This window comes from Henckelia pumila, chromosome 4 (assembly GCF_033568475.1).
Source record: "Henckelia pumila isolate YLH828 chromosome 4, ASM3356847v2, whole genome shotgun sequence".
NCBI lineage: Eukaryota > Viridiplantae > Streptophyta > Magnoliopsida > Lamiales > Gesneriaceae > Henckelia > Henckelia pumila.
This window is the reverse complement of record NC_133123.1, coordinates 202,611,905-202,625,903: the sequence shown is the minus strand read 5'-3', so window position 1 is coordinate 202,625,903 and position 13,999 is coordinate 202,611,905. Positions and strand designations below refer to the sequence as shown.

The window sequence follows — 13,999 nt, the reverse complement described above, 5'->3', positions numbered from 1 at the left end:
ATGCGGAAGTATTTCATTCCGTCTACTGATCTTGAACATGAAGTTTCCTGTCTGCCACTCATGTCAGCAGACCTTCTATCTCTCAAGATCTAAAAAGAATAAAATATTGCTAATCTACCGGATCCTTCCAATATTGTTGGGTTCCTAATCTGGTAGATGAGACAAGTTTTTCCGTCAATCTCTCCAACTACTAGCGGAGAATCTTCCGGGGTGGCTTCCTTGGTCGACTCAGAATGGATGACTACATGTCACATATTCCTTTCAACCTGGAGAAGTGTCTGGCGTTGAAAACTGGATCTTCTCTTCCAGCTCCATCCTGCTAGGATCCACATAATACGAACTTCTACTGCCAATCTTGGCAATGACGATCTTGGAAAAGCCTAGACATCCTGCTATTCAAATTCCTGATATTGTTATCGTCATTGAAACCAAATTGTAATCCTACAAAGGATAACCCAAAATCAATACTATGTCCCAAAGAATCTTATTGCATGCTCTGATACCATAAATGTAGCGACCCGCGCCGTGATCACCTACTAATCAAAACCTAAGCATGCAATTAATCAATAAAATAATCTTAATCAGAAAAACTGCGGAATTAAAGTAAGTCAAATACCAAGTAAGCAAAACCTAGTGGTCAACCCTGCTATCCAGCCTTGGTCACCACCTAACCTCCCTGTCTTCGGGAGAACCACCTGCAACTGCCCCATGGAATAGGGCATCCAGCCAACAAAAAATAACCGGAAGTGAGCCTAACATGCTCAGTACAAGAGTATGAGTATACGGTGTTATGTGTGCATGTATGCAAGTGAACTGGGTACCAAGAATCTCAGGTCAAGAAACAAGCTCAAAGTCCGAGCCCAGGGTATATAGCACACTGCGCCGTCGCATCAGGAGGTGGCTCATATACCCAGTGGATAATGGTGACCTGATACTAGTACATGTGTCCAACCATAAAGGTGACCTGACACAAGACTTACGTATCCAACCATCCACGAACTCGTAGGATGAGCGCCCTACTACAGGATACCTCTAAGGTAAAAGTTCAATATGCTCATGTATGCAACATACAGTCATGACATGCTGTATATAAAGGCATATAAAACATGCAATCACATAATCCATGCAAACACATAATACATGCATACTCAATCTGGATATCTCGAATAATACTTCTGTACCTTGCTAAGGCAGATCCTAGAAACTTCCCCTATAGGTCCAAGCCTACCATGCAGCACTACATCATAAAATACCCATGCATTACCTAGCATGCCAAACATCATCTACTATGCTCTAAAAGCCTTAATTAAACTATAGTCTACTCCCTATTTCTTATAGGGAACCAAAGCCATACCTTCGTCCGCCGTCAGCCCGCTGCAGTCGCATGCCCCAGAGCTTGGTCATAGCCTAGCTACGACCCTTGGACGCCTCGCCAGAGCTCCGCCGCCTGGCTGCTACTGCGGATACTATCCGCTATAAAAATATACTATTTCCTACTTCAAATCTTAAAGAAAGAGTCCCGAAACCCTTAAATAGAGCGATTACCGGGAGAGGAGAAAAAAATTTTGCCTTCAAAATGAGGGATTCAGACCCCTATTTATAGGCATCGATCGGAAGCTCCGATCAGCGCATGCTTGCCACATTTCGGACGGACGAGATCGGAAGCTCCGATCTCCTGCATCTGGCCACGTGTTTAAATCTCCTTGACACCTGTTTCTGGTTGAGATCGGAAGCTCCGATCCGTCCGGAAGCTCCGAACTGTTTCTCATGTTTTCGAACTGGTTTTGGGCCCCCAAGACCCCCGGGACCTACCACACCATTTTCGAACGTTCCGGATCTGATTTTCCACTTATTTTCACCAAATAATGACTCCTTAAACATGTTTTGCCACTTTTAAAATTATATGTCATTTTCTAACATGTTTAAGATCACTTAATCTTGTAAAATGGAACCGGGCTACTACAGCTCCAGCATTCGAAATATGATTATTAAGTAAGAAGATACCTTGGTTGACGACATGGCATCAAAATCCACTTCAGCTTTCACAGCATCCAACTGGATCTTGCTTTTCCGAAACGAAACAGGAGGGGGAAGATATGAATACCACGTGGTACGGCTAATGACGACACTCTCTCAAAGAACCAAGCCTAAGCAAAAAATCATATAAGTAAACAAATTCAACAAATTAATAGCACAATAACTGAGATAATTATATACTCACCATCAATCCAACCGTGCGACCATCCAAATACAGTTTACTCGCTTGATTGTCTAATTCTCGGTATAAAAACCGAAACGCAGCATCTCCCCAACCAAACTAAAAAAAATGCTCAGTTCATCAATATAAGAAAAGATAAAAGCAGGAGTAATGTAATTACCAGTCGAGAATATTACATAATTAAATATGAACAAAATGAACATTCGAACAAAATCATCAATGTCAGCTTCGACATTACTACTCGCAAGTGAAACAAGCTTTTTTTTTATAACAATCCTGTGAGTGTTGCTTATTTTTCCTCCGATGTGTCGAGACAGAAAGCTTGATTCAAGCTTGAGGTCCAAATCAACTTGTTGACCCCTCTGATGCAAACCAAGCATGATGGAGAAGTCTCTTGAAGTGAAAGGAATGAAAATATCACCACCAACGACGAACGAGCATGAAGGACTATCAAATCTTTTAAACAGATAGTCTACACTACCACTACTCACAGGTAGAACAGACATGTCTATCCATTTACCCACTGGAGTTTCTTTTAATCTACTCATTTGTTCATTCCCTATGACCAGCTTCAACTCCTCCATAATTTTTTTTTACAGTAGGCAGGGGAACATCGAGTAAATATAACCTTGCCACTTTTGATCGACTCAAAATCATCACATATTTTCTCTTCATCAACCATTTCTAATATTTCAAAATCATTACAAAATTTATTCATTATAAAAATAACAAAATGAAATATTGCATAGAAAAGAACAAAAACTTCAAATTTGGGAACAATTGGAAATTTTGTACCGAAATTTGTCGATTGTCCTCAACAATATAACATTATTGAATATATATTCAATAAATCAAAAACATCATAACAACATAGCAATATAACATTCATTTACCAAGATATACTTCAAAAACAATTTCAAGAACAAAAACCTAAAAATTGGGTATAAATAATTTATACCGAGGAACTGTCAAAATTAATTACGAAAATTAGGAATAATGATGTGAATGCTTCGACAAATATATGCAAACAAGAATGGTAGCAATACATTTGAGCCACAAAAACCCTAAAAATAATGAAAACACATAAATATTAAAGATTCATACAATGAGGACCAAAATAATTCCTCTAAACGAACAATTTTCTCAGTTATTCAAGACAAATCATATATGGCGGCCGATTTAAAAAATTAAAAACAGGGTTCACCTATTTTTGATTTCTTCGACTTCTTCACAGTGCTCGATCTCTTCTCCTTCCTCACTCCACAAGCTCCTTCAACTGACTTATCTTGTGAGTGTCTGCTTCGTCTCGTCATCGGTGCCATTTTCTGGGTATTGTTGGATGTTTAAATGATTTTAGGGGCATTTTGGTAAACTGACCGAAATAGAAAGTTGTAACAAACAACAAACTTATGTCAGAGATTTAGAACAAAAAATTTCTGAAACGGGGACTGAGGAAGAATTCATGTTTTATTTTCGGGATTTATCACAAATTTCCCCTTAATCAAATTACTTTACATTAATTTACGTAATCACTCAAAAATATTAAAAAATAATTAATCAAATATTAATTAAGTACTTAAAAATTTAAAATTTAATTTATTAAATTATTTTACGTAGTTAGCATCATTTAACATAAAATTAATTTTATTACATTATAAAATTTAAATCTAGGTAATAAATAATAATATGTGTAAAAATGATTAGTGGGACACATAAAAAGTTATTTTTTGAATTTAGGATTGTGGAGAAAAGTTATAAAAATTTTGTTTTGAGGTGTGAATGACGTGTCATGATAGGCGATATGATGAAGTTAGGTATATGAGTTCAGGGATGCTGGTACGTACCCTAATCTCAATGATGTAGTGAATTAGTGATGAAATATAATTAATTATCCGACGTGTCCCCCAACATTATTTTTCTTTAATTTCCTTGTCAATACCCTACACACAATGATACAATGAAATAATCCCTTTATTTTGCATAAGTAAATCTTGAAAACTCTTGTGCATACAATATATATATATATATATTTATTTAAAAAATTATAAAGAAAGTTCAATATTTTAACAAAACTTTTTTGACAAGCTTCACAAAAATTCTCATGAAAATTATATCACGTGTTAATTTTTTAAGACAAAATATAAGTTGAAATTGTTTCACAAAAGACATATTCTTTATGTTTATACATGAGTCATGACTAAAAAAAAAAAGGGATCAGTGTGACGATTTTATTTAAATCATAGTAAAATTATTTAAACCGTCGAAAATTGCGACGGTTTTATAAAACTGTTGCAAAAGATAAAGCTATCGCATTTGCAGTTTTATAAAACCGTTGCAAATATATAATATAATATATATTGTGATGGTTTTATAAAAATACATATATATACTTTACTATATTATATATATATATATACATATATATATTTGCTTATTTAATTTATTTTAGATATTCCTATGGTTTTTTAAACATTTGCGATGTTTATTTATAAACCATAGCAAATTACTATTCTACGGCTAGTCGGCTACGGCGCAAATTTGCGACGGTGTTCCCCAATCTTTACAAAACCCACCCTTGCTGCCCGCAATCTTCTTCTCTTCTCCATTTCTTCTCTCACCCGTAAACGCCACTTCAAACCGCCGTAACTCAATCGAAAATAACCATAGTTCCGGAATCCAGAGCTATCTTCTGGTACCTATATTTCAAATTATCATTGTCTTTCCCGGAAATCCGTTGGACTGCCGTCGTTATTTCGCCGGAAATCTGGTGGGAGATGTAGTGAAACGTGGCTTGGAGCTCGATAACGAGGTGTTGTGTTTGATTTGGTGTGGTTCGAAGCTAAATTCAAGACTAGGGTTTTGAATTTTTCCCTTATTCGATTTTTTTGAATTCAAATGCTTGATATTTTTTTTAGATAGTGCTTGATATTTGATTTGTTCTTGCTTGTAGGTACTATTTCCGAGTCGATTGAAGGTATTCCGAAATTTTCTGGAATTGTTTTCGAATTATTGCGTTTTTTTTCTGTATTTTCAAATTGGGGATTTTCGCATTTGAGTGTTTATTGTTCATAAATGTTGCATTTCGAAATTTGTATGATTTTTCTGAAAATTTAGATTGTTCTAGTGTGCTTATAGTGTTCTATATTATATATAGAGCACGTTTTTTTTAAAAAAAAATAACATTTTGTATTTGCGATGGTTTATATAAAATCGTAGCAAATTGAATACGGTTTTTACAAAGGGTAGCAAATTTTTGCTACGGTTTTTTGGAAAAGTTGCACCGTAGGAAAATTTGCTACGCTTTTAAACAAACCGTCGCAACTATTTGTTTCGCAAATGTTGCTACGGTTTTTATAAAATTACGACGGAGGATTTTGCTACGCTTGGAAAAAGTGTCCCAAAAGAAAAACCGTCGCAAATACCGAATTTTTTTTGTAGTGAGTGAAGGTTTAAATGGAAGGTTTTATGATCTGGGTTTCCAGGAGGGCGAAAAATATATAATTTTTTAGAAATATTTTTTTATAGGTGACTCAATTAAATGATCCGTCACACAAAATTTATTCGACCAACTCTAAGTAACAGAGGTTAATTAGTCATTTGATTTTCTTTCTTTTCTTTTTTCACCCTTTTTTCAAGAATTGATGGATATTTGAATTCACCAATAATTTTTCTTTAGAAAAATTAAAAATCCCAGATTTACCAAATGTCTAACATCCCAAATTATATGTATATATGTTCTGTAAAGTTGAAAAATTATTATTAATGAATACTGAAAATTAAAAAACGTAAATGTATTGATTTTTTTTAAGGACGTAAATGTAGTGTTTTATTAATTTGCCGTAAAATTTGAAATTTAAATACCTCATTTTAGAAAAATAGCATGATCATATTGCATATGGGAAAAGGAAATTCTATCTATCCTTATTTAAGTAAACAAGACAAATACAATATCATCTCATGATCCGATATAAAAAAATATATCTCCTCTCCTTTTCAGAAAAGCAATCTGCCCGTGCTTTGGGTTTCTATCTTCTTCTTGCTGCTGCTCATTGATCGATCACCTGGTATGTGTTAGGCTTACATTTAATTAATTAACCGTAAGTGAAATTAATTAAGTTTCTTTGGTTTTAATCTCCCATGCATGCATGTAATTTTCTTGAGACGTACGTACAGTCGATCCCGTAAAAGAAACTCTGCTGAAAAATGAATCATACCACTCGGCCGAGTAGAAACAACAGGCCCGTGGCGACGGAGCCGGAGAGGCACGCCAAGATATCAATCTGGTGGGACATCGAAAACTGCCCGATCCCCACAAACTGCTTTCCTCCCCGGATCTCAAACAACTTCTTGCAGGCATTGCGCCAAGCCAACTTCGAGGGAAATGGGTCCATATCTTTATTTGGAGACGCGCTCCAAGTTGGAAATCGGTTGATCAATTGTGGCTTGAGACTTTATCACGTGCCAAGTGATGGTATGCGGGTTCTTCTTCTTCTTTTTTTTTTTTTTTTGGTTTCGATCTTTTCATAAAATTAATGTAGATATTTAATCTGATGGAAAATGATGCAGCAAGTGTAGGTAGGATACTAATGAACCACGTGTTTTCGTGGGCTCATGACCATCCGCCTCCAGCAAATATTTTGCTGATATCTGGAGATGTCGATGCTTGGCAAGAATTGATCCCACTGAAAGAGTCGGGATACAATGTCATATTGGCACATCAAACCACTACGCCTACCATGAATCCTCCCGCCGATATCGTGTGGCAGTTCACGAGTTTGTTGAATGGAGAGCCTCCGGAGCCTATTCAAATTTAGAATGTTCAATAATCATCTAAGCTAGTTTCATGGTTTGTTGGAATGGAATGGTATGTTTGTGATTGTGAGCACAACTAAGTTATAAATAGAATATTCAATAATTATTAGAATCACTTTTGGAGAATCATAATAGAATGTTCAATAATCATCTAAGTTATAAAGCATATGTATAAACAAAATATTACAACGGTTGAATTTCTCAACAAAAATTAACTGATAATGCAATGTTCAATATCTAACGTTAATATGTGAAAAGCAATTAAAAAAATCCTCAAAATTAAGAAAGCAATTAAAATGGAATAAGAATAATTATTGACTTTGTTTATGCGTACAAAAATGTTGACTTGTAAAAGATGTAATATAATCGGGAGATGCCTTTGGCGCATTCTCGAAACTCCAATAATTTTATATGTATGTACTTGCAGATAAACTATTATGAGAGAATTTGCAATAACTAAAAAAAATGATTCTTAGATTTTGGTTAAAAAAATCACTTTTGTGTGATTTTTAAAACCAGATTATGTGCTAGCTTATGCTTAACTTAATTGAAATCCAAAAACTAGTCATATGGTGATTATGATTCTCCAAAAGTGATTCTAATAAAAAATGTAGACAATTAAATTTGTCCAGCTTAAATTTATGAAAAATACCAAAAGAAGTATATATATTAAATATCAATAAAAAATAATTGACTATTTATTTATTGGAAATTAAATTCCTACAAAAAAATAAATAGTTAATTAATTGATATTTTAATATATTTTGTGATCTAATCATGATTTTAAATCAAGATTGCATCTTGCAATAAATGGAATGATATACTAATATTTTTAGTATTTCAAATCAAATCTTGAATCAAATGAAAGAAAATACTAATATTTTTAGTATTTAAAATCAAATATTGTGATTAATGGAAGATAATCTTCAAATAAATCATGAGGAGCCAATCAAATTGCGACACCTCATCAAATGGAAATGGAAGGAATCTGCACCCTTCAGCTATAAATAGGGGGCAGATGACCAACAAAAAAAGACACAACACAGAAGACTGAAGAAAAGGAGTAGAAGAATTCAATATTTTTCTCTCAAGTCATCTTCAAGAAGTTCAAGGAAATCAACGAAGATCAAGGCGAAATTCAAGGCGTTTTTCATCAAATTCATTAAATTCAAGAAGATCAAGGCGTGATTCAAGGAATTAATTACGTTATTCTTCAAACACATTTAAATTCATTCAAATCCAAGAAGATTTCGTTCTTCACCAAATTCAAGATCAACAAAATTCAAGGCGTGATTCAAGGAGTTCATCGCGTTCTTCCCAAATTTTGAAGGTTAATTCGATAACAAGGTGTGAACCCATCGAATTAACGTTATCAAGATATCAAATCATCTTCCAAGAAGATCAAACACTCAAGAAATTCACATTTCACAAGAAATTGTCATTGAAGAGAAAAATCAAGGGATTATCTAGAGATTGTATTCACTAATATTTATTTAAATCACTTTGTATCAATTTTCTATTTCTTAATTTTAAGAAATAAAGAATTTGAGCTACAAATTTTGGCACGCCCAGTGGGACCATCTCTACCCTTCATCTTTCCTCTTCGCCAAAAGTTCTAAGTCATCATGTCCACCAATAACAAGATCTCCAACATAAAGATTGCTACTACGAAGTCAACTGAAAGTCTTGGAGTCGTCACAAGAAGTATGTCGAAGAAATCTTCTGAGCAAGTTCGTTTCTTAGAAACCCATCAAAACTCGCACATAGCACCAGTGATGGTGACAAATGCCTCAACTTTAGAAGATCAAATAGCAAATCTGACGAAGGCAATTGAGGGACTCTCGAGACATGTTCAAGATCAAGACTCCCAAATTATGAAGTTGATGGAAAAGATAGACCATACTGATGCAAGTCACATGGACAAACAAGGTGAAACTAATGGTGAAACTGAATCATCGTTGAAGAAAAAAGGAAAGGAACATACTAAAGATTTAAATTTTTCACCTGATAGGTCAGTTCCTGTAGACCAGTTAAAAGACTTCATCATGGGTACTATCAAAGAAAAACTTGACGGAAGCTCCAAGTCATCTCTCACATATGCCAAGCCTTACTCGCAAAAGATCGATGACTTGAGGATGCCCACTGGTTACCAGCCTCCAAAGTTTAAACAGTTCGATGGCAAGGGAAATCCAAAACAACATGTGGCTCATTTCGTCGAGACATGTAACAATGCTGGAACATACGGAGATCATCTGGTCAAACAATTTGTTCGCTCACTAAAAGGAAATGCGTTTGACTGGTATACTGATCTTGAGCCATGCTCGATTAATAGTTGGAATCAGCTAGAACAAGAATTTCTCAATCGCTTCTATAGTACTCGACGAATAGTTAGCATGATCGAGCTGACAAACTCAAGACAGTGGAAAGAAGAGCCTGTCATTGACTATATCAATCGTTGGAGAAATTTGAGTCAAAACTGCAAAGATCGATTGTCGGAATCTTCCGCCATTGAGATGTGCATCCAAGGTATGCATTGGGGGCTTCGATACATCCTTCAAGGAATCCAGCCAAAGACATTCGAGGATCTAGCTACTCGAGCTCATGACATGGAATTGAGTATGGCTGCAAGTGGAGCAGAGGGACCTCCAGCTCATGAATCTCATAAAGCAAAAGAAAAAGAAGGCTTCAAGAAAGGAGTCAAGCCTTTCACAAAGACCTCGACCAAAGAATCGATGACAGTTAATTCCACACCTGTCAAAGTCAAGGGAAATATAAGTGATAAAAGCAATGACAAGAAAGAAATATATCAGGAAAGAGAGCGAAAAAAGTTGAGTTTAAAGGAGATCAATCGAAACAGTACCCTTTTCTCGACTCTGATGTATCGGGGATATTTGATGATTTGGTCAAAGCAAACTTGATTGAATTACCAGAACTGAAGCGACCTGAAGAAGCTACACGAGTGGATGACCCAAAATATTGCAAATATCACCGGTTGATCGGGCATCCTATTCATGACTGCTTCATATTCAAGGATAAAATCATGCAGTTGGCTCGCCAAGGAAAAATATCACTTGAAGGGGATAATGCGAATGCCAATCAAGTCGAAATACAGGACCATGATAGTTCATCTTGCCACATAACAGGTTTACAAGGAAGTCTCTTCAACCAGATCGGTCAGTCTGAAAATAAGAAAGATTGTGCAGCAACCTTAGCATTCACTGACGAAGATCTACCGTTTGGTTCTGACTTTCACAATCGGCCTTTATTCGTCACAGGCTATAGTCGCGAGAGAAAGGTGAATAGGATATTAATTGATGGAGGCTCTGCAGTTAATATTATGCCTTTGCGCACGATGAATGAGTTGAATATTGCCACAGATGAACTTACAAATAGTCGCCTGATGATCCAAGGATTCAATCAAGGAGGACAAAGGGCTCTTGGGGCCATAAGATTAGAAGTAATAATGGGTGATATGACCTCAAGTGCATTCTTTCATGTCATAGACTCCAGGACATCATACAACATGTTGCTTGGTCGACCATGGCTTCATGAAAATGGGGTAGTTCCTTCTACATGGCATCAATGTTTTAAATACTGTCGAGACGGTGTGGTAAGAAAAGTACTTGGAGATGATAAACCATTTACCGAGGCCGAGTCACACTTTGCCGATGCCAAGTTCTACTTTGAGAATGAAAAGACATCAAAAATCGAAGAGTGTTCACCTCATCGGGAACCCGAAAGACATGATGATGAAGAAAGTAAGATTAAAGAAACCTTGGAAGTTCATAAAGAGCAATCAAAAGGTAAATTGCATGTCCAAGAAGAAAATCCTTTGAAAAAGATGGTACTTCCTTTAACAAAGCTTGATGAAAAACGACCATCTATCATCGGATTTGTCCGTCCAACTCAAGGGGCTGAGGTAGAACATGGGGAATACTCAGAACTACAGAATGCGAAGGGATTTGATCCAAAAGCTTATAAACTACTCGTTAAAGCCGGATACAACCCAAATGAAAACCTTACCTTGGGTAAACTCCCCTCAGGAATTTCTAAAAAACAAGCGGCTCTTGAAGAAAATGCGCGTACTCTTCAAAAAACTCGACCAGGCCTTGGGTTCTTTCCACAAAGTCTCATCCGCATTGCCATCAAAAGAGTCAGCCTCAACTATATTGCTGAATATGAGTACTCGTCAAACACCGTCGTTGACGAACAAAACAAAAAAGATCAACGAGTGTCTGTCTTTGATAGGCTGGGCCGGCGTAAAAAGCAAAGAAATCGACAAAGATTGAACTTTCTCAAGCATTTGCGTGAGGCGCATAATCAGCAAACCCCGAAAAGATTGCGAAGTTTGATTCCATCCCGCATGAAACGATGCACCACATTGATTATATCATGCGATAAGATCCTGAAGGCTAAGATGCAAACAATGATTTACACTCAAACTCAAAAAGATGAGGATGATACAAAAAGTGTTGCTTCATGTCACATCACTTCAAATGAAGAAGAAAATTCATAAGAGGAAGATGCTGAAATTGCTCCCCTTGAACTTGAAGAAGGGGTAAAAGCCACTGTTGATAAACTGAAAGAGATTAATCTAGGCGATGATGATAACCCGAGACCAATCTACCTCAGCGCCCTATTGTCCATCAATGAAAAGGAAGCATACATCGAGTTACTGCATGAGTTTAAAGATATATTTGCATGGTCATACAAAGAGATGCCTGGGCTAAATCCAAAAGTGGTTGTTCATCACTTAGCTGTTAAAAAGGGAGCTCGACCTATCAAGCAAGCTCAACGAAGGTTCCGCCCTGAGTTAATCCCTCCAATCGAAACTGAGATTAACAAACTCATTGAGGTTGGATTCATCCGTAAAGTCAAGTATCCTACATGGATATCCAGCATAGTTCCTATAAAGAAAAAGAATGGACAAATTCGGGTTTGTGTTGACTTTCGAGATCTGAATGATGCATGCCCAAAAGATAACTTTCCATTACCTATCACTGAACTCATGATTGATGCCACAATGGGTCACGAAGCATTGTCTTTCATGGATGGATCTTCTGGATATAATCAAATTCGCATGGCGCCAGAATATGAAGAGTTAACTGCATTTCGCACTCCAAAGGGTATATATTGCTACAAAGTGATGCCATTTGGATTAAAGAATGCTGGTGCCACTTATCAAAGGGCAATGCAGAATATTTTTGATGACATGTTACACAAAAATGTCGAATGTTATGTTGATGATGTGGTTGTTAAATCCAAACGGAGAAATAACCACTTGGAAGATTTAAGAAGAATTTTTGAGCGCCTAAGAAAGTACCAACTCAAGATAAATCCTTTGAAATGCGCATTCGGTGTCACATCAGGAAAGTTCCTTGGATTTATTATCCGACATCGAGGGATTGAAATCGAGCAAGCCAAAATTGATGCAATCTTAAAAATGTCCGGACCTCGAAATATCCACAAGCTGAAAAGTTTGCAAGGAAAATTGGCATATATCAGGAGGTTCATCTCCAATTTGGCTGGGCGTTGTCAACCGTTTAGCCGCCTCATGAAAAAAGGAGTTCCATTTAAGTGGGACGAATCTTGCGAGAATGCTTTCGAGAGCATTAAGGCTTATTTGATGAAGCCTCCCGTGTTGGCAACCCCGGTGCCTGGACGCCCATTAACCCTTTATATCACTGCTCAAGAGCGTTCCGTCGGAGCTTTATTAGCTCAAGATAATGATGATGGGAAGGAAAATGCACTATAATATTTGAGTAGAATGATGACGCCAAATGAATTGAACTACTCACCAATAGAGAAGTTATGCCTATCTCTCATATTTGTAATTCAGAAGCTAAAACACTACTTCCAAGCCCACACTGTTCGACTTGTCTCAAAAGCAAACCCGCTAAAATATGTGATGTCAAGACCGGTTCTTTTTGATAGGCTTTCAAGATGGTGTCTCTAATTGCAGCAATTTGAAATTATATATGTTCCTCAGAAGGCTGTCAAAGGGCAAGCATTAGCTGACTTTTTAGCTGACCACCCAATCCCTGCATATTGGGAGCTATCTAATGAATTTCCGGATGAAGATGTTCTTGTAATTGAAGTTAAACCTCCATGGAAAATGTATTTTGATGGAGCTTCGAATAAGGAAGGAGCCGGTGCTGGAGTTATATTTGTGACATCTGACGGGGAAGTGTTGCCATACTCATTCACGTTGACTCAAAATTTCTCCAATAATGTTGCTGAATATCAAGCTCTAATCCTTGGACTAGAAATGGCGGTCGATATAAAGCAATTGCATCTTCAAGTATATGGGGATTCGGCTCTGGTGATTAATCAGTTACTCGGATCATATGAAGTCAGAAAGCCTGAATTACTCCCATATCATAATTATGCTAGGAAGCTTATGGGGTGGCTCGGTGATGTAGAGATTGAGCATGTGCCGAGAAAAGAGAATAAACAAGCTGATGCACTGGCCAACCTTGCTTCTACAATTTCCATGCCAAACAATGAAGCTCGTGTGCCAATATGTAAAAATTGGGTAGTACCGCCAGTTTTTGAGGAAGAGAGTGATGAAGAAAAAGAAGATGATAACTACACTGTCGAAGTATTCGAAATTGAGAAAGAAGATTGACGTCAAGCATTTGTCGATTACTTGAAGTATGAAAAGTTGCCAAATGATCCGCGTCAAAGGGTAGACATTAGAAGACGCGCAGCGCGCTTCATCTACTACAAGGATACCTTATATAGGCGCTCATTTGATGGAGTCTTCTTACGGTGTTTAGGGGATGAAGAAACCACCCGAGCGATGGAAGAAGCTCATTCTGGAATTTGCGGAGCCCATCAATCAGGTCCAAAGCTACATTTTCGAATAAAAAAAATGGGTTATTACTGGCCAACAATGGTGAAAGATTGCATGGATTATGCACAAAGGTGTCAAGCTTGCCAGTACCATTCAAATTTCATTCACCAACC

General features: G+C 36.7%; 1 protein-coding gene and 1 long non-coding RNA gene across 2 annotated transcripts; both read left to right on the top strand.

Annotated features, from left to right (window-relative positions):
* Nucleotides 1–4,727: 4,727 nt before the first annotated feature.
* LOC140867229 (uncharacterized) lies at nucleotides 4,728–7,157 on the top strand. Its single transcript, XR_012145083.1, has 5 exons — nucleotides 4,728–5,027; nucleotides 5,169–5,192; nucleotides 6,216–6,282; nucleotides 6,392–6,689; nucleotides 6,785–7,157. It is a non-coding gene; the product is annotated as an uncharacterized lncRNA (long non-coding RNA).
* A 5,643-nt stretch (nucleotides 7,158–12,800) lies between these two features.
* LOC140862624 (uncharacterized) lies at nucleotides 12,801–13,658 on the top strand. The gene is made up of 2 exons (XM_073265655.1): nucleotides 12,801–12,860; nucleotides 12,993–13,658. Exons 1-2 carry the CDS (start codon nucleotides 12,801–12,803, stop codon nucleotides 13,656–13,658), a joined length of 726 nt encoding a protein of 241 aa, XP_073121756.1.
* Nucleotides 13,659–13,999: the final 341 nt, after the last annotated feature.